Genomic DNA, 25349 nt, shown 5'->3' on the forward strand with positions numbered 1-25349 from the left:
ATCGCAGAGGCAACTCTTTGCCTGGCCTACATGCGGGATCCATCTGGTGGGAGTATCATGCATCGCAGAGGCAACCCTTTGCCTGGCCTACATGCAGGATCCATCTGGTGGGAGTATCATGCATCGCAGAGGCAACTCTTTGCCTGGCCTACATGCAGGATCCATCTGGTGGGAGTATCGTCCATCGCAGAGGCAACTCTTTGCCTGGCCTACATGCAAGATCCACCTGGTGGGAGTATCGTCCATCGCAGAGGCAACTCTTTGCCTGGCCTACATGCGTGATCCATCTGGTGGGAGTATCGTCCATCGCAGAGGCAACTCTTTGCCTGGCCTACATGCGGGATGCATCTAGTGGAAATATCGTCCATCGCAGAGGCAACTCTTTGCCTGGCCTACATGCGGGATCCATCTGGTGGGAATATCGTCCATCGCAGAGGCCACTCTTTGCCTGGCCTACATGCGGGATGCATCTAGTGGAAATATGGTCCATCGCAGAGGCAACTCTTTGCCTGGCGTATATGCAGGATCCAGCTGGTGGGAGTATCGTTCATCGCAGAGGCAACTCCTTCCCCTGCCTACATGCAGGATCCATCTGTTGTCAGCAATCTGACCAAATATATTCATCAGGCCTGGCTACTGAGACTTAGAAGCTTGTGATGGCCTCCATTTTCACTGCGAGTGCATTTGCCAAAGTCTTCAAATGGTGTAAAGGGCTGTTTTGAGATGTTTTTTTTTAATAAGGTACCTATATACAGCACTGCAAGTTTCCTGATTTATGGTTCGTCCTTTCCAGCCCCCCCTCGATTGTCATATACATTTATTGAATGTACATTTTAAAATTGTATTATCCTTTATCCAATAATATTTTGTTTTAATGTTATATATGTTGATTATTGTATCTTGATGAAATCTTAATGGCTTTGAGCTGAATAAAGAATGATGATGTAACTTGTTTGTGAATCACGTGTAACCTTTTTTTATAACACAATGTGACTGTATGATCACAGCAGTCCAGCAAACTATTTTACCGCAATATACCTTTATGGAAACGTTACTTTAAAGATTGTTTTATTTGCTTCATTAAAGCATTTTATAATGCAGTTTTAATTAAATGAGCCAAATAAACACAATTAATGGATGATTTTATTTTTTCTGCTGCAGCGGAAGCATGGCTGACATAAACATGGATTTCTCTTAGGTAGACAGTCGCCAGCGCCTGCGGGAAGGGCGCTACAACCATACACTACTAATTGTTTAAGAGCAATGCAATCATTTTGACCAGCGTGTAAGAGCAGGCGTTGCTGCAGGCTTGCTGAAGGCTTCTAATGCACCATAATTACCCTGTTAATGTGAACCTGTCCTGCTTAATTGTTACTCTGACCTTTTTTCTATTAAAGCCTCTTCTGTTTATTTTTAGCTCCCACAAGTTCCAGCAGTTTTCCACTTATTTAAGCTTGGGTGCCGGCTTTGTTCTTTCCTGATCAAGGGGACTGACTGGCTTTGCATCTCTCGCATCATTTCAAGGGCCCCGTTATGCCTTACAGAGATAGACAAGGTCATGCATACATGTATTTATTGGTGGTTAGTAAGGTGCCAACTGTGAGCATCGCCAAGGAAAGGGATGGATGTCTGATCTTCCACATGCCTTGAACACATTTGACACAGTTGTGTGCATGGGAGGTGAAAACGAGCTGCGTAATGGAAAAACAAAGTGTGAAATCCCAAATAGTTCCGCGAGGACCAATCAAAGGAGGAGTGCAGACATAAGAACACAGCCAAAATGCAAATCCAAGAAACAATGAGACCCTGCCAGAGGGGAAGAGGCATCAGCTTAACACGACAAGGAACTATCACCCAGCTTGCCTTCTCCACATTATTCAAAGGTGCTTGAGCGGGTGTTCTTCAGCCGTATCACAAAGTACCTTGAAGTTAATGGTCTGTGAGATCCACTTAAATCTGACTTCCGTAGTAAACGCTCTACCTAGATTGCATTAATGCTTGTCTCTAGCTTTCTTCCTCAGAAGGATGTATGTACTTCCTGATTACATCATAGGGTGAGGTTTGCCAAACCATGGTGCATTTTCTTCTGTGAACTAGGTTCTATAGGAGGGGACTTCTTCTGAGTGGAAATTGCCATCCACTTAAGCCCTAATGCCTGGCTAGGACCCCACCATGTCCATAACTAGGCCCTCACTTAAGGTTCACACACTAGTCTCAAAAGAGGGGTTGTGTCCCTCGTATTGTATAAAAGCATACCTCGCCTCATGTCCACTCCTGAGCTGGTATCAAGGCACCTACGTGCGCACAGGTGTCCTCTTTTCCCATGCATGGTCTCGGGCACTCTGCTGCTAATCCGCAGTCTTCTTTTCAGGTCACAAACCTTCCTGTCTAGGCTGGGATTTTATGTTGTGCTACATTGGAGGATAATTTGGGAACGGTGGGGTTTGGGTCGATAATCAATGTTTTCACTGTTAGAAGTAGGCAATGACCCTCACCCCATGGTTGGTTGGTTTCTACAATGTGGCCTCCGGCATGGCACCCAGTGTTCGATCCCAATATGTCAAGTACTGAGCAGTGTGATGCAGGATTAACAGAACCCATTAGAATTTGTGTTTAAATTCAATGTGGGTTTCACCTGCACATTACACATTTGACTATTGCCCCTGTATCCTTCCCAGGTCTCTAATTGGTCTTAAACTGAATAATGGTAAGAGCTAGTATTGCAGAATGATGCTCTGTAGAAGAATCTGCCATTGTTGGTATTGGATATGTTGGAGCAGTAATACAGAGGGGCATTGCCGGTCTACAATTTAAAAGACTAATACAAGACCATGAACTTAATCCCAGTCTGAAACGGTAACAAGTTCAGGGACCGCAAGCAGGGAATAATAGTAATTCTTCGTTAACCCAACAAATGGACAATGGGAAGCATTTTGTGTCCAAATGGTTCAATTGATGAAGAGCGGTTGAATAGTGGTATATTCATAAGAGCCAGCTGTGATGTCAGATGGGACAGTGTTGAGGGACTTATTGATATGGAACCCCACACTGCCACCCTTCCCAAAAGGTCTGGGAGAGTTGGAGAAAGTAGCAACATCAGTGTTGGGAAGCCCGCAGTGTAGTAGTCGTGAGGGGAGTTGCAGGTTTCTGTGATGGTAAAAAGTAAAAATTGAGAAGGCTAGTAATCAAAGTAGTCAGTGATGTAGCAAGACTCCAGCTGTGATCCTGTCCTACCAGAAGGAGGTTCCCAATTACCTCACCTCTTCACTGATAGATACAGCTAACTCATCACACCTATCCTGGCCCCTTATGGGTGTGAAAGTCCTTCTGCAGCTTAGGCCTACCCAAATCTCCTACCAAGCAGTTGCAATTGGTCTGTAATAGAGCCACTGAAATGTTTTTGGATTCGATAAATGTCGCCATATCACTTCCTAACCGGAATCCCTTTGTTTGCTCCCAATTAAATTATGATTTAGTTCAAGGCAAATTGCATTTACATACATGCCACTCAATAATAGACTTGACTACTTAACCAACATGCTGCCTTGCTTCAGACCAAAGAGACAATTGAAATGTCATACCGCGCCAAGCCTGAAGCCCGAGAATGCAACAAAGTGAAAACTGGGAAGGCAATGTTTTCAATACAACATGAATGACCTACGATGTTAAAGAGAGCCCAGGAGGTTGCATCTCTCAGTCAAGCTTTCAGCTGTGTAGCTTGATTACGTGAGCCCCAGAGCCAGAAATCACATCTAAGTGCCCCTCCCACTTTATCATATGCCTCTTATAGGTGGTATCTCTGTTTGGACTTCATTTATTAAATAGCTCCTGGGACGTAGGGTTATTTACTACTGTGAACAGTCTATTATTGTCTTTACCCCTCCCTTCAGTTTTCCTGTACTCCTTTCTTACTCGTGCCTTGAAGCGGCATGCACTTGTATATGGTGCATTACAAACCAAAATAAACAAACACATATTTGTCTAGTACCATTCTGGCTGACCATCCAACTCTTTGCTGTAGGTCAATCCTAATCAGATACTTTGAGATAGGGCTTGCACCTATATAGGTTGAGGTTGGGGCAGGGATAATGACATTTGCTGGTTCCATCAATATGCATGTTGGATGCATGTCAGTTCAGTACGTATGGTGGTACTCAACACAGTGTGTTTTTAGAAACGAAAGTCATCCCCCAGATCGCTTTTTATTGAAGGAGAGTGGGTGTTAATGACCATTAGGTTAAACTGGGGTCTTAAGAGAGCTACCTGGAGTTGAATATCAACAATAACCCTCCAGACCAGGGCCAAGAGGCAGGTACTCACTATTGTTGCTCCAGTTTAAGCAAAACTCAACCACCCAATAAGTACAGCTCTTCCTTTTTGAAAGGGTGTATTAAGTGATCTGGTCACCCCGGGACTTGATATCCAGACCTGCAATGACCCTGGCAGACCATTGTCCTCAATTGACTGGGGACCCATCAGCCAGAAGTGAAGGGAACAACCGGGATGGCTCCAGGAGGACAGAAGCAGGTTGCGGAGGCTCGAAGGACAAAGGAAGGCCGCCTTACAAGGAAGACAGTGGGTGGGGTATTGGGTTAAAATTCTCTTCCAGGTGACAGCAACTTCCAGCAACAAAGCAGGAGACTATGGTGAATCGTGGTGCCGCGATCCACACAAGAGCCTTACCCAAGACTGGCTGGCGGCGGTAGTGACGCTACCTGCTGGAGCAGGGTGGCGGCAGCAGTGGCACAGCACACGACGTGTGGCTTGGTGTGCCAGTGCTGGAACACCGGGAGCCGACTGGCGACATGCTCTGAGGGGATGGAAGTCGATGAGAGAAGACAGCAGGGAGGCATTGCTGAACCTCTGAGGAAAGGCCCTAGTCTTTTCCTCCGACAGAGCCAGTAAAAGTCTTGGATGTTTGGAACTCCATAGAATCTACTGGAGGACCTGGGTTCAAATCTCCATAGAGCAACCTGGCTAAATGTAAGAGAAGGGGACACATAATATTTAAAAGGGGACCAGGACAAAACAAGAATACAAAAAAGCAAATGCAGTGAATCTATAATTGAAGTAATAGAAGTTGTGAGAAACCAGAAGGTGCCTCACCCTCTAGTCCCCGAGGATCTGTAATCAAGGCGGCCAGGACACAACCATCGCTTTTGGTTCCAGTTCCTGGGGGTGGACCAGTGTGGGAGGATCACTTTGGTGTGGGATCTTCTGGAGTGGGACACCAGATGGCGAGGTGTTATCTCCTTCCCTGTAACACATTTACCCCATCCTACCAGGTAGGATACTTAGGAACTCAACCCCCAACCCCTTCCCAACACGAACACTTTCTCACGGACAGCTTGCTATGAGAGAAAACAAACTAACACCCGAGCCGTATACCTGACATGTCCCAATACACTGGTCAGGCAGGGTCTGTCAATTACTGATCATTACACCCACCTGACTTCCATTACACTTCCCCACCCGGATAAAAGGCAGAGCACGAGAGCACACTCTGAGCGAGGCAAAGCACACAAGTAAGCAGGATTTCCAAGATGGCAATTTAATGCAAGGCAACAGACTGCAAAACCGAAGGGGATCGCAGGAGGGAAGTGCCCTTGAGCTTTTCGACTAGAACCATTACTTTCAAGAACCTTTGAAAATAGAAATATAAGACCAGGAACAAGGCTGAAGAATCCTGCATTGTGTGTCGGAGGTAGGTACCAGGGGCTCTCCCGCGTCGATAGGCAAGGCGTGGAGAATCGCTTGCTGCTGTGTTACTGTCCTTGGCTCCTACAACAAAGCAGCGCCAGTGAAGTCAGCATGGCCGGTGACTGGGAGACTGATACCAGAATGGTCTGTGTTGAGTGATTGAACTTTGAAGCCAAGATACAATACCTTAAACGGATTGGTCCGGCACGGCGTGAGGTGCTCATTCGAAAGTCTCTGTATGGTACCCAACTGAAAAAGTGACAATTGTGAATCGTAGTGGTCCTGCAACAGCTTAGGTGAAATCCAGTGCACAATTGAAAGTCTTTGCGTTAATAGCGTAAAGAAAGTTGATGACAAAGTCGATGAAGTTGGTCCGAGACTGGCGAAGAGAGATCAGCTGAGATCTTTTGGGTGAAGCAAGTTTGTGTTAAAAAGTGAATTGGTCCGAGCCCGGCGGCGTGAGACTAATTGAACTTTGTGTTAGAGGATCTGAGCCCATCTGAGGGGGATCCGGGATGAGACGTGAATCACCCAAGAAATTGGATGCATGAATATCCTATGAGCATTGTGTTTCTGAGCCTGACTTAGGGGGATCCGTGGTGAATAGTGTATCGCCTGAGAAATTGAGTACTCCTAAGATTAAAAGAATTTATTGTCACATTAGACCCTCTGAAAGAAGAGACTTTGAGTGGCAAAGAGACTTGGGCCCGGAAGGCCCTGATGCTAACCTTTGAACTGTATCCTCGTCCTAGAGAAGTCAGACTGTTCTAAGCTTCAGTATACCGCCTTGTCCCCTGCTGAAAACGTGGAGAAGGGAGGCCAACGGCCTGAACATCCTCACATATCATTTTGTGAACACTTCCTTCATTTGGTAACACTGTTTCCCACACTATTTATATTTGGAGGGAATGATTGGCAGTAGGCCTATTAGTATAGGCCCTTTTATTTTGACAAGACACTACTAGGGCTGCATTATTATTATTTGATAGTCGTAACTTGCTCCCATCTGTAGGTTTTTCAATCCCCTTTTGATCAATCCCTTTTTGAAGTTCAATAAACACCCTTGAACTGTGGTCACTTGTGTCTTACTGTTGATACCAAAGCCCAACTGTCCAACAGAAAGAAAGCCTACACACACGAGGCCAGAGTGGAAATACCCTGCCAGCCAATCATGTAAGCAGGGCTTTCCACCAATCGACAGCCAACAGGATGAGGAGGAGTCTGGCTATAAAAGCAGAGGCTCCAAACCTGTCTCAGTCAGGGACCGGTTCCCTGTATTTTTCTCTCTGGATGCTGCTGCATGAAGAGGAGCTCTATCCTGAAGGTGGAGATGCTGCCTGGGTGAAGGATCCTGACCTACCATGGAGCACCGCCTGCCTGCCTGCCTGCAAGCTGCCACAAGAGGCTGGGAAGCTGATTGACCCAGGGGTAAGGAGGAAAGGACCCCTGCAGCCCACCTAAGCCCACCTAAGCCAAATGGATTGAAGAGCTGACCTGCTTGAGAAGTCTGAGAAGAGGCTGAGGAAACTGACTAACCCAGGGAGAAGGAGAGTAGCCCATGCAGCCAGGAAGGTGAAAGAGCTGTCCCACATGAGAAGCCTGGCAAGAGGCTAAAGCAAAACCTTGCTAAAATCCTGTTAGAGAGCGACTAGAAGATTCCTGTAAGCGGAGAGGGGTAATAAATCGGGTCCCCTGAGGATGTGAGGGGGAAAAGAAGAGAGAAGCAAGGTAAAGAAGCTAGACTCATGAAGGATAGAGGAGTCGCACAGAGAAAGAGGGAGATGAACCTCTCCAAGGATGGAGATAGAAAACTAAAGCGCAGGGCCCAGCTGATCCGTCGCCTAAGAGGCCCTGCACCTAGAAGGCAACTACAGGTCCCACTTTGATCGCTTTGCTTAAGCAGTCCCGTTTGTCTTTCTGAGGAAACCGTAAGAGAAAAGACCTTTTTGAACTGGACTTCTGTTATTTAGGGAAGGACTAGATATTCCACTCTTCATCCAAAGGAAAGAATTTAAGTTTATATTCTTCATTGGACCGTTTCATTTAGCTATTCTGACCACTCACCCTCAAGGAACTTCTGATTAAGGAAACCTTTGTTTTATGTTAAAGGATTAGTTGTGATAGAAGAGTTTTCTTTAGGAGTTTTAGTACTTTGGGGCACCTTTTTACTTTATAGGTGAAATACACATTCAGTTTGTGTAATTCACTCAGGGATGGACTTCTAAAGCATTTACGTTTTGAACATTTTGCTTTGTTCTTTAAACCATGTTTTGATTACATTTGTTTAAAAAAGGTATTTTCTTTAAGAAGACCCCAAAGTCTGAGACCCTTCTGTTTGTCGCACTCGTCACAAGACCCAGGCAGTAAATAGTGGAATCAACGATATAATGGGCCAGACAATGATCATAGCATGGAAGACCGGTTCAGCCGACAACATGGGGCCAGTGGAAGGACGAGTACAGGCCCGAGTAGGTCTCTCAGCAGCCACAGATGCGATGGCCAGATCGGGTCTTATAAATGCAGAATGGCTTCAAGAAGGTGAAAAATCTCCAGACCATAAGGAAACCTGCTGCACTGAGAATGTGACAATTGAGTGCGGGGACAGTCTCCACCCCTCAACATCCCAAGGATTTACCCTGCACACAGTGGCTGGTTTTAGCCCGACCTCCAGTCACACAACAGTGCTTCGAACAAAGGTTTTGGTGGCCAGTCATTCAGGTTGGTCCCTTTAAACAACCATACATTTAGTCCAGTCCACACAGCCTTTGTATTGTTATGTTTAAGGCCAGTGACTGTTCTAAACCAACCATCATTGAAGGTGTAGGGTTTGGCTCAAAGTGAGCCAGTGTGTGCACATATGCCAATTTATGGCTTCCTCATGATTTCCCCAAGCAAAGGAATGCTGAGCATGAAATGGCCAAGAGCAGGACTTATAGAATCCATCAGTACCCCAATGACTAACAAAAAGATATGTTGGGCTACTAATGCGGCTAATCGGCTTGCACACAGAGTGAAGCCAAATGTAAAAGCAATGTGCAGTGATAAAATTACCTTCGGACACAAATACAGTACCTAAAAGCACCCCATGTCTTAGTGGCCATAAGGGATTTCAAGGATCATATTGAAAAAATGGTTGCAGTGGGTGGGGGACTTCAGTTGAAGTGCCTTTGTCCAAAAACTGAGGTCAGATATCCTAAAACTAAGAGGGGAAAAACCAAAATGTATAGGGGTCCTTTAAAAGGAGACGGCAGAATTCCCAAAATTAAATTCTACTCTAACAGGTGTGAATGCCACCAACACTAATTTTGAGATACAAGCCCTGTGTCTGCAAGATGCTAGATGGCTGGACCGGCCCCAGAGCATGCCATTCATGTTGGCTGTTTGGAGAAGGTTTCATACTTTAATTGGTCACTCAATAGGCTGCAGAATGGTTCAGGTCCCTCTCTCCCTCCTTTTATTCCACTCCCCCTAGCTACCTCAGTTGTGTATAAATTAGAGACATCCTGCAATTGGATGCTAAGCGAGAGGCCCTCATCTGCATTTCTTGTGTTTTCTAGGATCCTGTTTTCGCTCTGAATGAAAAACCTTCCAACACCCCTGAAACAATCCCATATGATTGATAGGGAAAGGTAGAGCTTGGGGAAAAAAATTTAACGAAACTAGCAAAGATGGGGATGGAAGCCACATTAAGTCAAATAAAAGGAAAGTGTGTCCTTAAAAAGGCAAGGTTTGCTAATATTTAGGTAATCTAAAATTGAGCCCTTTGGAATTCTGACATACAACTGGCTCATAAATGCATTTGAGACCACAGGGTAGCTACTTCCTCCTTGTAGAGCATTATTTTCTTGCTTGGCATCTGTCGGGCTTCCACTTGATCTTTACATGCTTTTCTGAAGAATTAATGCGTTGAATCTTTGACAATGGAAAACTCCTGCTTTGAACAAGTTCTCTTGCAGCAGTTCTTAGCTTAGGTTATTGTGCTTTCTGTTAACCTGTGGCTCGCCATCCTCGGTATAGCACTGATTTGGGCCTCTAGCAAAAGACATGCTATCCATTAGAAGAACAAACTCAACGTTCGGCGATTACTTTTATTTGGAGGATGACCTTTCCTCGAATCGATTTATCCTCACCTTACCATCTACCACTCACCTGATTTGAATACTGCGATTACTTGCAACCAGGGTCTTCTCACAGCATTTGTTAATACTTTTGGTCTGCCTGGAACAGAGTTGTCTAGTTAGTGTAGCTTCATATGTAAGGTTGCTGCATCACCTAAGGTGCCAGTGGCATACATGGTGTCGCCAACCTGTAGCCATATTATCACCCCTGGGTGACCTTTCTCTACAGATTCTGGGGCCAGTCTGCACCTGGAGCTATTTCACAAGGTGAAAAATCTGTGGGAGGAAGATCCATGTCCATCAGAAAGAGAATCAATAAAGATAAGTGATGGCCAGATCCATAGGGACAAGTACGATATCCACACACTCTAGTACCATAACACGATCATCAACGCACTGGCAGATAGCACCACTTTATCTCATCAAGCCTCCATTTATCTTCCCTCTACTTTTTGTTTGCTATTTCTTTTCTTGCATTTTTTAATCTTGCTTTCTTTGCTCTCCTTTTTACATGCCTTCCTTTCCAAATTCTCCTTCTATTGGAAAGATGTGTATGTTCTTGCCAATCCTCCCACTAGCCACTGGTTGACATCATGAATGCACTTCTTTCTCCTCTGCAGATACCAAATCCTGAGCACAGTTTACAACCCGAACACAGCCGAGCGGCAGCGAGACCGGCAAAGGGGGCTTTCTCGGCAGGTTTACGAGGTGGACGAGGCAGCCGAGGACCGGGGAAGTCAGGAGGAGTCGGTAAGACCCCTTGTCAATGCTGTGCTCATAAGTGGACTAGGAAAGCTGGAGTAGTGGACGTTCCTCACGGATAATCTGCACAGAGCTCACTACTCTTATTTTCCTGTCTTCATCTGCTCTCCTTATGCTTTTCCCTCAAAACCTGGTGCTGCTAATTTTTAGTGCAGTGAACACTTTTATGTGCATTGGGTGGGCAGTGTGAGGTGCGTGCACAGGTGGGCAGTCTGGGAAGCAGGCCTTCGTATGTAGCATGAGCTGGCACTAGTGTATGTTGAGGCGCTACCATTGGTATGTGCTTTGAGACACTGACGCTGTGTGCGAAGTTTGACTGCTGGGCAGTGTAAAAAGCTTGTTCTGAGGACAGTGTGGAAAGCTGCCAGTAGTGGGGAGAGAGAGTGGAGCTGGAATTACGGGCATGTGTGTAGATGGCACTGGCCATCCATTAGGAAATCTGGAACATGGAGAGCTCGAGGTCCAGTGCTTCGATCATGCACCTCTCTTCAGTTAATTGTATGCTCTATAAAATAACTCACATTCACTCTCATTTGTGACATTTATCATATTACCCCTTTTGTGGTCTTCTTCCCCAGGATGATCTGAAGCGACGCTCTGTTTCGCTGGACGATACGCCACGGGGAAGCTGGGCCTCCAGCATCTTCGACCTGAAGAACTCCACAGCAGATTCCCTTCTTCCCTTGCTGCTGGACCGCACGGCCATTGAGGAGATCGACCGGCGGAACGAGGAGCTGCGGAAGGAGAATCGGCACCAGGAGATTCTGGCACTCTTCCCTGCGCCCGATGAGGTACTGGCCCCCCTCTACCCTCCGCCATATCCCTGCTCTGATACCACCTCACCAACATAATGTGAAAGAGAACAGTGGCAGGATCCTTGCTGAGCTTCCGTCCCGTCCCGTACAAGGGAATAAAGCTGGGGAGGGGCGAGTAAAGAAGGGAATAGGGAGGGTGGTACTCTGTAAAAACAATAAAAATAACATGATTGCCACGGCTGGAAATGTATACTACCAGCATTTTAGAAGTGGCCTCTTCACATAGAACCAATGTCAAGTGTAGAGCTCAGTCAGGTAGGCTGACCTTTGTGTATAGTGAAACTACTCATATCCATCCTGTACTGTCCAGACTGTGAGACTTTGAAAAGTCGCTTTCCCAGAAGCAGTGCTCCTCGCTAGCTCTTGTATGGCCCCAGTGGCAAAAGTGAGGTGCTGCAGGCAAGTAGGATGCTCTTGGGCATCCTGGAAAATCTGCTGGGCCAAGGAAAGCGAGTAACTGGAGCTGGGGTACGGTGCAACTCTCTTGGAGTTGAAATTAGAGGTCCAGTTTATGGGAAGTGCAGTCTATTAGGCTGATATCTGAGTCACAGTCCATCCGCTGACATTTTTGCTTTCTCCCTATTGGTTTACTGACATTGTTTTTATGTATTTCCAGTCGGATCCAAAAAAAGCAACTGCAGACAAGCACGCAATCAATCTGAGTATCTTGAAAAAACTCTTAGGGTGCAGGGGAGATCTTAAACAACTCTGGCACAGCCGTTGTAAATGTAGCTGAACAGTAAACAACAGTGTTCAATGGTAAACGCACCTGTCCCCTGCACACACCCTCCGGTTGTGAAACAAGCAAAAAGTAAATCACTTCTAGAAATCCAATGAGCATATTGTCAACAAGAAGCAAGTGTAAATTGATTTAACAAAAGTTTCAAATTAAGAATTTTAACAGTGGGAGCAGTAATACAGACTTTAATCCATAAGTCAAGCTCAACACGTTTCGGGACAATGTCCTTTCATCAGGAGCAACAAAGTTCAAATGTATTTTCAATTTTCCAGAATTCAATCAAGTCTATTGGGTCACAAACTGGTGGCAGCTGTTTTCTTTTTTCTTTTGGAAAAGGGCAACATGCTACCAATAATTTATACCCTGCTACCTGGACCTTTGCTTTGTGGGTTGTCTTTGTCATTTTACATTATGAGAACTGGCATTTTCTGTTTTGGCTATGTGGACTTGGAATCCGAGATCACAAAGGCGTCCCTTGCTGAACAGAATCCAGTTTAAGTTGGATGAGTTTCTCCTAGACACCTCAGTCCATGTCCCTGCGTGTGAAACTGTCAAAGTGAAGTTTGGCTGACCGTCCCCGATTGGCTGGCCGATGAATCTTTGAATTGGAAGGCTGGAGTACCCTGGACCCTCTCTGTGTGTATGTATCTGTGTGGACCACAAGCTATCTATCAGATTCTACCTGGAACTTTGTGCAAGAAAATGAAGATGAGAAAAGCTCAGGAAAAATGCAATGGAATGAACAACTTTTTTATTGAAAAAATTGACAAAATCCAACAAATCGTCAAATCAACCTACCACAGCAAACCCCTCCCCTCCACCCGTGCATTCCAGCATGCAGACTTCCCCCCCTGGAAAAGACTCTCTCCCTCTAACCTCCTAAACAAAAGAAAAAAAAAGCGCCTCCTTATAATCTACTTCTTACTCTGACAATCTCATCATGTCCACCATCATTAAACAACTGAAGGGCCGGGTGCTCGACGCACTCCTCAGCATCATGAATGCCTCTTTCACAGAAGGTTAATTCCATGATACGCTCAAGACTGATCTCATACAACCTCTTTTGAAAAAACCTACCCTAGACACAGAAGACCTGGTCAGCTACCGTCCCTTTACGAACCTCCTGTTTATTGACAACAACTTGGAAAAAGTAGTTGCTACACAACTACTTGCTGGAATTGAACAACTACACCTCCCAGGGTTCCGGCCCAAGTGTAGCATCGCGACAGCCACCATCCAGTTGGTGGATGATGCGCTCCAAATGATGGATACGGTCGACTCATACCGCCTTGTCCTTCTTGGCACTGTCGACCAATGCATCCTCCTCTCCATCCTCGATGACAGGATGGGATTCTCTGGTATCACCCAGAATTGGTTTACCTCCTCCCTCTTGGGCAGACACCATGCTGTCCTGATGAACACTTTGCATTCTGACTTACTCCCAGTCTCCTGCGGTGTCCCCAAAGGCTCCATCCTCGATACTTATTTAAAACTTTTACTTGGAGCATCTGGGTACGCGCCTCAAAGATCCCGATATAGCCATCCACAGTTAAGTCTTTGGCCTGGCTGCTGCTGTTTTATATAGCGATGATCTAGCTCCAGTGGCATGTTTTGCTTTGGTCGTGTATAGGAGGAATTGGCTGGTGGTCGCTTCGTGGAGTAACGTAGAGAACATGGACCTAATTTCACCCTTGAAATTATACGCGAGTATAATAATGTGTTCAGGAAGGAGGGGGCAGCTGGTTAATTGACAATGGACATGGTAATAAATCAACCATCATCACAAAGGTCTTCTATCCAAGCAATTCGAGAAAATGCAGAGCTCCCGTTTTATGCCCTCATGTAAAGTGAATTGCAAGCCTTCACATTTAGATAAGAAAACAGATGGTATGTAGAGGGGAGTAGGCATATTTAGGTGTCCTTTCTGACAGACCATGGGGGTGCAATTAACAGTGTCAATGGGCGTCTGAGATTGATGTAATGGTGATATAATTGAGTGTAGTTGGAATGGCCAAGCTAATATTTTTTCTAAGCGTATTTGTTGTTGGCTGGGAATTGGCATATACCACAAGTTTGCATGGTGTAACATAACAATCAAGGCGTAGGTTTCTATGTCGGAGACTTTGAGTCCCCCCTCTGGGAGGGGTAAGGTCAAAGTATCCCAGCATATGCAGGCTGATTTCCTACCCCATATTAATGTTCACAGAAGCGACTTACGATATTCAAAGAATTGAGTGTTTAGCTAAATGGATATTTTCATGAACCGGTAGATTCATCTATGTAACTTTGATCATTTTGATCAGTGAAATTATAGCCATGATGGAAATCGGAAGTGCACAAAGTCTATTATTTTAGCTTAAAATTCAGTCAGGAGTGGAGTGTAGCTGAGCGTGTATAATGTGCTAGCAGATCGGGTCACTATGATGCCAATGTATTTGACCTGGTCCTGCAACCTTTTATATCCCACTATGTAACAACCTGGGGAGACCTCCTCAGTTAGAGGGAATAGCTCAGATGTGCTCCAGTTTATCAGCAACCTTGAGTGTTCTCCAAATCTGCATACCTTCTTGACAATTGGTTTCAAGTTACGGATAGGGTCCTTGATAAACAGCAGCAGATCATCTGCATGAGGCGACAGTAGTGGTGGTTGAAAAGTAAGGCCTCTCTCAGCATGATATTCACAGAGAATCGCAGACAATGGTTGAATGGAAAGGATGAATGGATTGGGAACTAGAGAGGGCATCCTTGGTGTGTGCCTCTAAAAAGGGGAATTTTGTCAGTGATACCAGACACCAGTGACAAAACATAATATCCGAGAATGTTAAGCACGAAGATACATTCAACTGCCTTTTCGGCGTCTATTTTGGCGACCAAAGCTGAAAACTTGAGGGTTAATTAGTAAGGTGTGGTGCTAAACAATTTTCTAAGGTTGTCCGGTCGAGCAGCCCAGAATCATTTCTGGGAGTAAAGGACTGATTCTACGGGCCAGTATCTTTGCTAAGATCTTATTGTGGGCGTTTTTAACATTCATGGTGGTCTGTTAGATCAGTAGTCTATAGGGTCTCAGTTTGGTTTGGGTAGAACAATGAGGCAACAGTTTGGGGGCCAGCACGTCACCAAATTCTTCATAAATTTCAATGGAGTATTGCTCTGGCCCGACTGCCCTGCTAGACTGCAAGTCTTGGATAGCTTCAGATATTTTGGTAGTGGTCATTTTATTATTGAGCAAAGCATACTGGGCTTAATTGAGCAAGACCATTGTAGCTTTGACTAGATAACTGCAACTGTGGCCCAGTCCTATCAGTTTGAGCTGTATATAGGGAGGTGTAGTACTGAAGGAAGGTTTTATTAATCGTTTTGGGGTCCTTGCATAGGTTGCCATGAGGCTATACCATACAATTTATTTCTGAGGAACCCCTTTCCTGTTTCACCATCCTGATGAGTAGTCGCCCGGGTCGGTCTGCATCGGCCCGTCTCTGAGCGATTATGTCTGGGGGCAAGTTTGGCCTCCCTGTCAGCTAGTTGTCGAAACCTGGCTGGTTGTTAATAAAGTTCCTTCAACAGACTGGCTGAGTGTGTTGACCTGGAATAAGGAGTCTGACCAAGTTAAGACATGTTTGTTGCTACAAACATTTATTTAACAGAAAATGCAATCCCATATATCACTAAAACCAGAGGTGGTTTCCCTACCTCATCAGAACTAACTTCGTCCGGTTAGGAAGTCAAAAGAAAAGGTACCCTCTTAGTCAAAACTCCTATTCTATACCTGTCTCTTAAACACAAATCACTAAGCTGACAAAATAGTTCTTACATAACCCAGGGGAATGACTCGCTTCTCCTGGGTCTCTCAAAATTCAGGTTTTCCCAAAGTTCCCGAAATATCAAGGCACTAGGAAAATGGCTCCCTTCTCCTAATTTTCACCAGTATTTCCTTGAGAAACTTTAATGTTAGATTCTTCATCAATGTTTTAAGTTCTCTCCACAGATTTTTTATTAACTCCAGTTCAACACTGTCCTTCAACTTGCCCCCACCAGAGTGAGTGAGAAACTCTGCGCGCCCCTTGACTCTTCAACATTTTACCAGTATTTGTCAAACTTCCCCCACCGGGGCGAGGAATTGGCTCCATGAGTCCTTCTTGAATCTTCAGTACCACAGTCTTATGGAACTGTCCATGGAGTTGCCTCACAAGACGATCTCCCTCGCTCTTGTCTTATTGTTTCACTTTCTCCAATTTTTTCATCACTCTCCTGGACTTATTACTGTTGTCTGTTAACTTCTCTTGGGGAAATCTTCACTGGGTGTCGCGGGTTTATGCTTTCTCTTTCTTCTGCTTCTGCTCTTCTTCAGCCCGCTTTACTTTGTGGTCTGTTCCTGTTGGTGGTCTGGGCGCAAGTTAAAGACCAGCCGGTCCACCCCTTACAGGCCGTGCAACCACCACAGTTTCTCATACTGCCCTACGCAGCTCAGCAGTAGGCTAGTGTTGGCGGTTTCTGCACAGTTCGTGGACCGCACGGTACATCCACCAGAGGTCATGCCACCACCAAACTGAGTCTCAGCTTCAGGGTGATCGGCTCCAACCCGACTGATGACGTTTTCCTGGTGTCCCTTGGTACGCTATCGTCACTTCACACTGCTGCTTCGACAGTCTTCAAACGCCTTGTTTCAAACTCGTTTTTTTGGCGGCCTTGTAGCTCACCAACTTCTCCTTCTGGATGCCGCTCTTTGTCCTTCTGTTTAGCTTAAGTAGCAGGGACTGCCCCTGCGTAACGTCAGTTAGATTAAGAACAGCTGGTCTAACACTCTTCATTCTTGACTGTGGCGTTCATGGGTTCTTCTTCATCCCAGTACTTATCATAGTGAGACTGTGACACATTACAGTAACACATAGTCTTGGACCTTATAATATATAAGGAAGGGTTAGGCGTTATTATCCTGTGAGTTTGGGAGGTAAAGGGTCCGTGTCCCAGACTCACGTCCTTGTCCCCAGGAGGCGAGTCTCTCCCCATGAGATCCTCCCACATGTTCTTTTGTTCCAGTGGTCGACTCTGCCTTCCAGCCCTGGAGACTCACCTTTTAAACAGTTTTCTCCCATTCATTCCAACCTAGCTGCACTCACCCAGCAGGGTGGCTGTCCTTGCCGTACAGTCAGCCAGCCAATCACGCCAGAGTGCATTTGGGTCTGCTAGGAGACTAAGCACAGGGAGTTTTGGGCACCTCCCTCACTTCGTGCCCACCCCAGACACTTTAGTCCCGAAGCCTGCCAAAGGCTCACAAACAAAGGGATCAAACCTGTTTTGGCGCGCTGAATTAAACACCAGAATGACCTTTTCACAAAGAAACAGCGAAAAAAGATGACCAGAGTTTGTTTTTACAGAGGGGTCTTGGGCGCCATATTGAAAAACATGGCAGCCCCGATTTTTAGCTACCGGTGTTCGCGGTTGGGAAAAATCCAGTTAGTTCGTTATAAAACCACTGCCACCAGCCATTTCAATAGGAAAGGGTAGCATTTGAGTGCTACAAGAGTGTTTAGACACAGGGGATACTATGTAACCCCTCCAGTACTCCATTGTAAGATGGTCTGTGCTGGGTCTATGAATTTAGAAAAGACTAGTAAAGTCAATTACTTTACATTCTCTGGGAAACAGTAGTTTATCCCAGAGAAGGTATTTAAACATTTGGGAAGTCTAAAAAGACATTCCTGTGTCACTGCACAGAGGGTGCTGTGTAACACACATGGAAAGATGCCTATGGAGTTATCTTAAAACTCCAAAGTCCAAGAACACAAATGTAAAACACACATCAAAATACATGAGTGGGAAAAAAGGCTCACACTCTTTCCAGGTAAAAGAATTAAGTCCCTAACACACGCGAGCCCTTAGGCATCTGGGCACTGGAGAAGCTGGTTACATACAACCCATATGCTAGGGTGGAAGCGTGAATTAGTTACAGCATCATTAAAGGTCATAGATGGTTATTTTGAACTGATGAGCATAGAAGAAAGCCAGCGTTAGTTACATCGGACAATGCCCTGGGTGGCTGTTATATCCGTTGGTGTTAGCTATGTTAGTTGAAAAAGGGCTCAGCGGAAGATCCAGTGCGATTCCTCCGCTCGTATTCCATGTGGGATTGCGTTCCAATGCTTAACGGCAAGGATTGGTAAGCTGGTGCCACCTGCTTGTCCCTCTTAAATTTAGGAAGGTCCAGTCTGTGGGTGTATGGGGTTCTGATGGGTCTAGATGAGTGGGATTTGGAGATTCCTTGGACCAGGTAGGAAGGGGCGGATTTGGAGATGCATCTGTGTGTGATAGTGAGGATCTTAAACACAAATCTTTCTTTGACTCAGAGCCAGTGGGCAGCTTTGCGGGCAGCAGAAATGTGTTCTCGCTTATGGATGTTCAGTGCTGCACGAAGGGCATTATTTTGGATGGTTTCGAGTTTTTTGAAGTTATGGGCTCGGGTACCAGCGAATAGTGCATTGCAGTAATCCAGCCTGGCGCCCACCACTGCGCGTGCCATTGTCTGGCAACTGTCTCTCGAGAGGAAGTGTCTGGCTGGGTTTAGTAATTTAGTTGAGTGGGCTGCTGAAGAGGGTGTAGCGTTTACATGGCTGGAGAAAGAGAGAGAGTTGCGTCGAGATATACTCCCAGAGTTTTTACTGCTGGAGAAACCTGGATAGTGGATCCATCGATGTTAATGGCTGCATATTTTGGGTCAAGTTTTTTTCAGCACTGCTGGAGGCCCTTTGATAACGAATTCCGTGTTCTCATCGTTCAACCAAAGGCCGTGAGTTGCCATCCATGCTTGGATGGTAGAGTAGGTGACACTCAGCGCGGCATTGATGTTGGTGTATATGCCAGAGAGGGGGAGTAGGATTTGTGTGTCATCAGCTTAGTTTGTATAAGCCATGCTGAGGGAATCCAGGAGGTCGAAAAGTGGCTTAGTCACTATATTATAGAGGGTCGGCGAAACACAGGAACCTTGCGGAACGCCACAGTTGATAGGGGAAGCGCTGCACTTGCATGCTCAGAGAAAACTCTCATTACTCTACCTTCAAGGAATGAGGCAATCCTGCATGATGCTTCCTGTGAGAAGGACGCTGAGGCAGTGAGGTAATGACAGAATCCTGTGGTTGACTAAGTCAAAGGCTGCAAATAGATCTAAGAGGAACAATAGGGCAGGTTTTCCTTCATCTTTAATCACATCCATTTGTTTTTACAGATCAAGAAGAGCCGACTCTGTGCCGTGCCCTGGGTGAAAGCCAGATTGGCGGGTTGTTGTATTTGGATGTAAGCTGCTCTATCCAGTATCTGTAGTGGGAAGGGAACTCTGTTGATAGGTCGGTAATTATTAGGCGAGGCTGGGTCGAGAGTAGGTTTCTTTGAGGTGTAGAACACAGGCTTTTTTTAGGCTAGTCGGCACCACCCCGTTGCAAATGAGGAGCTGATGACAGCCGTGATGAATGGTGCAATCTTTGACTGGGGGAGCTTGGCAGATGTCCCCTTTGCACTTAGATGGCTTTAGGCCTTTTAAAATGTGTAAGGTCTGTTTGAAAATGTTGTTGAAGTTAAACAAGGGAATAACCAGGGGGTTGGTTAGGGGCATATCACGTGGCAGGGTAGACTGGGTGATGCTAGTTTGTTTGGCGAGATTTCAGCAACACTATATTTTTCAGCGAGATGCAATACGTCACGATAATCACTAGATGTCCGACTATATACACAGCATGTGAATCTACGCTGATACAATCATCAGAAATGCTATTACTGTGAGTAATGCATGTCATATATTGGAACACCAAGCATGGTCTTTAATCAAGGTGGAGGCCTGGGGAACCGGGGATTCCAGTTCCCTGAGAATGACAAATAGTTCTTTGGTATTTTAGCTGGTGTTAACTATTCTTGTATTGTAGGTAGTAGCCTTCGCAATGATGATTGCTTTTTTGTATTCTAGCGATAGGTTGGCGAACTTTAGGCCTTTCTGATGGGTGTCTTTTCTAGTCCGTTTCAGCGAGTCTTGTGGACTTGGAAGTGTGATTTTTGGGCTAGTGAGCCTATCTGTGGTTGAAATGAGAGTTTAGCATTGACAATTATACCTGAGTTTTTTTTACCTGCTACCACGGGTTGGATGCCATACGCATGAGGGGTGGCAATTTGAAAGGTAGTGTTGCCGGAGTTCGGGTCCTGAAGAACATCATCTCTGTTTTAGACACTTTAAGACGAAGATTATCATCTCTGGTCCAAGCCTGGATTGTCTAGAGGATTTCAATTCATGCTGATCGTTGCCATCAGGTTCTGTGTTCAATATTACCTGAGAATCATCTACATTTAATAGGAAAGATTTTGAGAAGAGTTTGATAACATATGCTCCAGGGATAATGCAAACATGAAATAGCCTTGTGTAGAAGAGGGAGCCTTGGGGGACACCACACTTTAAGGGGAAAACTGTTGAGTTGAAGTCTTCCATTTACATACATATGTAACCCCAGTTAGATGTCCCAACGGACCCATACCAGTGGGGGGAAATGGGAAGAAATAAAGCTGTAGTTATCAAAGGCCTTCCAATTAATACGGCAGAACCAATGTCTTGTAGCAGTGAAACCTAATGAGTCTACTCTCTAGCATAAAATCTATTGTCCCACAATGTTCAAAGTGAGTAACCCAGTTTAGACTTTCAACAGATATTCAAATTTCTCCCATTAAAAAATAAAATCTTCAATGTGTTCAACAGTACTTTATTCAGTGACACAATTTGTGTGATTTTAAAAGAGGGGTTCCTGCAAAGGAAGGGGGCAGCTACCAATCCTAGTCACCGAAGAGAACACCGAACCAGGTTCATATGTGCAGGTCCCACTACCCAAAGGCAAGTTAGCAGCAGATAAGGATTTAAAGCCCAATGTTGGAGAATCGGGAAGAAGGGGACTTCAAAACAGGTATGCAAATCAGCCCATTGTACCACAATCCAAACAAACAAAACCCCCAGTTAAATGGGGCCATCAGGGGCAACTGCTCTCGCCGAAGTTTCGAGCGTTGGAGAGCCAGTGGTAGCAACTGCAGATTGTTATCCGGATCACAACTGCTGGCTCTGGCAGTGGTTTGGATCTCCATCAGCAACCTGTTGGCTCCCAAGATCACTAGGCTGAGGAAGATTAATGACTTCTGCTTTCACTCCCACGATGTTTGAGGACCCACGGTATGCCATGTACATGATGGTCAGTTGAATTGACACTGCTCAGGGTGTGTAGGCACAGTGACCAGGGACTCAGACTCCATTAGGACTTCCTGCTATAGCATAATAGCAAGGATGTCCAGGGCCTAATGCGAATGATGCGTTTTGACTGCACGAAGCTGCGTGAGATCCAGGCAACAGGGGAATTCCCCTCTTCGGATGGTGGAACGCCAGCTTTAGGCACACCACTCTCGTGGGCTCTAGGAGGATGTCCTCAGTAATGCAGGATTTGAAACTGGTTTAGGCCTACCATGGGAGGTCTCCTTTCTCTAATAGAGAGCAGAACTTCACGTTACGGTAGACGGTTTGGGCAATGTTTGTCATAGCCGTCCCTGCGCAGCCTCTCTTGCTTCAGATTCTTAGCTCCAGTAGTCGACTGAAGAATGTCTCCCTATCCTCACAGGATATAGAAAGTCTTGGACTATGGGACACCAGCTCATCTATCAGTGAACCTGAAACATTCTACATCTGAGCAGCTGTCCAATACTGGCCATCAGGGTCAGCCAAAGCCTCACACAGGTTTTGCAATGTTTAAAAGGCCTACCTGAAGCACACAACATGCTAATTCCTGGGCTCTGACCAAAGCATGCAAAGATGATCCTCATATACTGTTCCTGGTTCATGTTTTTACCTCGCCTGCATCATCTGATCTTGTATCCGCATAGTCTCACCCACTAGTCCCCTGGGATCTGTCATCCAGATGGCCAGGACATGGCCATCACTTTTGGATCCAGTTCCTGGGGGTGGACAAGTGCGTGAGGATCACCTGGGTGAGGGGTCTTCGTGGAGGTGGAGGTGGAGGGGGAGGGGGAGTGGGAGTGGGAGTGGGACACCGGATGGTGAGACGTGGTATTACCTTCCCTATAACACCTTTACCCCATCCTACCAAGTGGGATATTTAGGAACTCTACCACCCACCCCCTTTATAACACAAACACTTTCTCACGGACAGCTCACTATAAGAGTAAACGGACTAACACCCGAGCCGTATAAAGCTTCTCCACTCGGATAAAAGGCGGAGGACGAGAGCACACTCTGAGCGAGGCAAAACCCACGAAGAAACCATTCCAAGATGGCATTTTAACGAGAGACAGCAAAATAGAAGAGGTTAGCAAGGAGGGATGCTCCCCTGACCTTTTTTCGACAAGGAGCCGTTGCTTTCCTGTGTCCTCGATATCGGAAAGTATAAGACCAGGAAGACATGCTGAAGAATCCTGCATTGTGTGTCAGAGATACTCGGGCTTCTTCTGCGTCAATAATCAAGGCAGGGAGAATCACCAGCTGCTGTGGTACTGTCCTTGGCTCCAAGAACAAAGCAGCGTCTGTGAAATCAACACAGCTGGTGATTTGGAGAGATTGATAAAAGACCGGTCTGTGTTGAAGCCAAGGTTGCAAGCGGCAACATTGTATGGCGAACGCTGTAACGAACATTTTTTGTTTGAAATACGTCTGCTAAAAGATATATGTTCACTACAAGTAAAGATGAACTGCTGATGAGTGATTGAACTTTGAAACCAAGATACAATACCTTTCGACACAGTGGTTCGGCACCGCATGTGTGCTCAATCGAAGGTCTCTGTAAGGTACCCAGCTGAAAAGTGAAAGAGTTGGGAATTCAAGTGGTTCTGCAATGGGTCAAGATAAATCCTGCGCACAGTCGAAAGTCTTCAATGTTGATATAGTAAAGCAGTGTGTGGCAAAGCACATATGGTTGGTCCGAGCCTGGCAGAGGGAGATCAGTTGAAGGTTTTGTGTTAAAGTGGGTCTGAGCCCGGCAGAAGGGTACCCGGAGTGAACAGAGAATTTGTACATGTGAAATCCTAAGAAGAAAGGAACTTTGATGTTTGTTGTGTTGCATCAGGCCCTCTGTAAAAGACTTTCAATTGCAAAGAGACTTTGGCACAGAAGGCCATGATGTTGAAGTTTCGAACTGCACCCTCGTGCTAGAGAAGCCAGAGACAGCGCTAAACTCTAGTTGGCAGCCTTGTTGAAAACGTGGGGAAGGGAAGCCAATGGCTTGACTATTCTGACAGATCATTTCTTGAACACTTTTCTTTTGCATAACATTGTTTCCCACACTATTTGTATTTAGAAGTAAGGATTGGCAATATGTTTATTAGTATAAGCCCTTTTATTTTGACAAGACACCAACAGCACTACGTTATTATTTAATGGTCGCCGCTTTCTCCCATCTTTAGATTTAGGATTAGATAGGTGTTTTTCAAACCCTGTTGAAGTTCAATAAACACCCTTGAACTGTGATAACTTGTGTCTGTCTTACTGTTTTGACGCCATGCCTTCCTTACAACATCTTCTCACCCATAGTCCACCTCACCACGTCCCCCACACACCTCTCCCCATTCTCTCCACACAAGCTCACCAGGCCAGCTAACACCACCTCCATTAAACTCTCCACCTTTCCAGGCTTCAAAACACACGGTAACAAAAGGAATTCAATACTCAGTGCCCGCGCCGAGCCCCTGCCTCACCTTAGCCTCCCTAACTTGTTGGCAAGAAGAAATCTCAAGCTAGGCTTTTGCACCAAAGCAATTTACACATCCTCTCATTACTCCACAGCCAAACACAATCCTTACAAACTAGCACCAGCACACCAGACCACACCTCAGTGCCTTGGCACACAACCCCCCAACGCCCAAGGACCCTCCTCTATCACATCCTCAGTAACCCCCACCATGTGCCCCATTAACTCCCCCCATCACTCCTCGCACCCTAGAAAGACCATGCCCGCCCACGCCCTTATATGCGCCCTTATCAACGCTCGATTTCTCCCAGTTCACACCCTCGAGATCAACGACCTCATCAGCTCTCTTGACTTAGACCTACTTGCCATTACAGAAACCTGGCTTAACGAGGCCTCCGATCCTGCCAACACGCTCGCTCTCCCACAGGGTTATTCCATCCTCTGCCAGGACAGAAAAAACTCCAAAGGTGGAGGTGTTTCTCTCATATCCAGGGACGAGCTCCCTATCAGACTATGCAACCACACCTGGGAAGGTAACACCAACATCCTCTCAGCCAAACTACCCCTATCCTCGAACAGCTCTATAAATATACACGTCATATACAGGCCTCCTGGCACAGCACCGACTTACAAGGGCATCTCATCCACGTCCTAAGCAACAATCTAAGAAACTCCACCAAAACCATACTACTCGGCGACCTCAATCTTGGTCTCACCGACCCAAAGGACAAAGCAGACTCTGCCCTTGCTAAGGAACTCTATGACCTTGGCTTCACTCAAAAAGTCACCCACTCTAAAGGCCACACCCTTGACTGGGTGGCTGACTATAATTGCTCCTCCACCATTGTGATGCTGGAAATGCATCGGAGGGACAGGGCCTCCGTATCCTTGTCCTTTACTGCTTTTTATCGTGTGTTCTGTTGTGTTTTCCGCGCAGGAGTTGGTGTGGGATTCCTGGCGGTGCAGCTCTCTCTTTTGGTTTGGTGAACAGACCCATGGGATACCCTTATGGCACCCATGGGTAGGGGTGCAACCCTGTGCCCCTAGTGTATGTTTTAGGGCACCTGTGAGTGGCCCACAGAGCAGGGTACGGCTGATGGCAGCTCCGTGCTGAAATGACTGGTGCCCTGAGAGTCCTCCATTTTGGGATGCCCAGGCCCCGTCATTGGAATCAGTAATTTCCTGATGGAGACAAAATGGCCCCCATGGCCTCTTGCCTTCCATCACCTGTTACCTTGATCTTCCCGAAGTCCCGGGAAGCCCTGCCTCTGTCCCTTCCCTCTGACTGGCTGTTGGGTGGACGTTCCATATATGGTAGTGTAGGGAAGTGCCGACCAGACTGGCTGGAGCCTTCTCAACGACCGTATGTTGTGGGTACGGCTGTGGGTGGGACCTGGGTGAATGGAGTGTGTAACGAATACACATTCTATGTTGTGGGTGTCTAGTATCTGGTGTTTGACCCAATGACTGAGACAGCCCTGCCCGAAACCGGTATGAATGCAGTATG

At 46.0% G+C, this 25349-nt stretch overlaps 1 protein-coding gene across 6 annotated transcripts in view; it reads left to right on the forward strand.

Annotated features, from left to right (window-relative positions):
* DOCK6 (dedicator of cytokinesis 6) overlaps positions 1-25349 on the forward strand; it is a 1219180-nt gene that overhangs the window by 163382 nt on the left and 1030449 nt on the right. For all 6 annotated transcript variants that reach the window (XM_069604231.1, XM_069604230.1, XM_069604232.1 and 3 more), the window contains exons 5-6: positions 10439-10568; positions 11159-11371. In XM_069604231.1, the coding sequence (XP_069460332.1) occupies positions 10439-10568; positions 11159-11371 (343 nt within the window). The remainder of the gene's footprint in view (positions 1-10438; positions 10569-11158; positions 11372-25349) is intronic.

Source organism: Ambystoma mexicanum, chromosome 3q (assembly GCF_040938575.1).
Source record: "Ambystoma mexicanum isolate Mex_15411 chromosome 3q, UKY_AmexF1_1, whole genome shotgun sequence".
NCBI lineage: Eukaryota > Metazoa > Chordata > Amphibia > Caudata > Ambystomatidae > Ambystoma > Ambystoma mexicanum.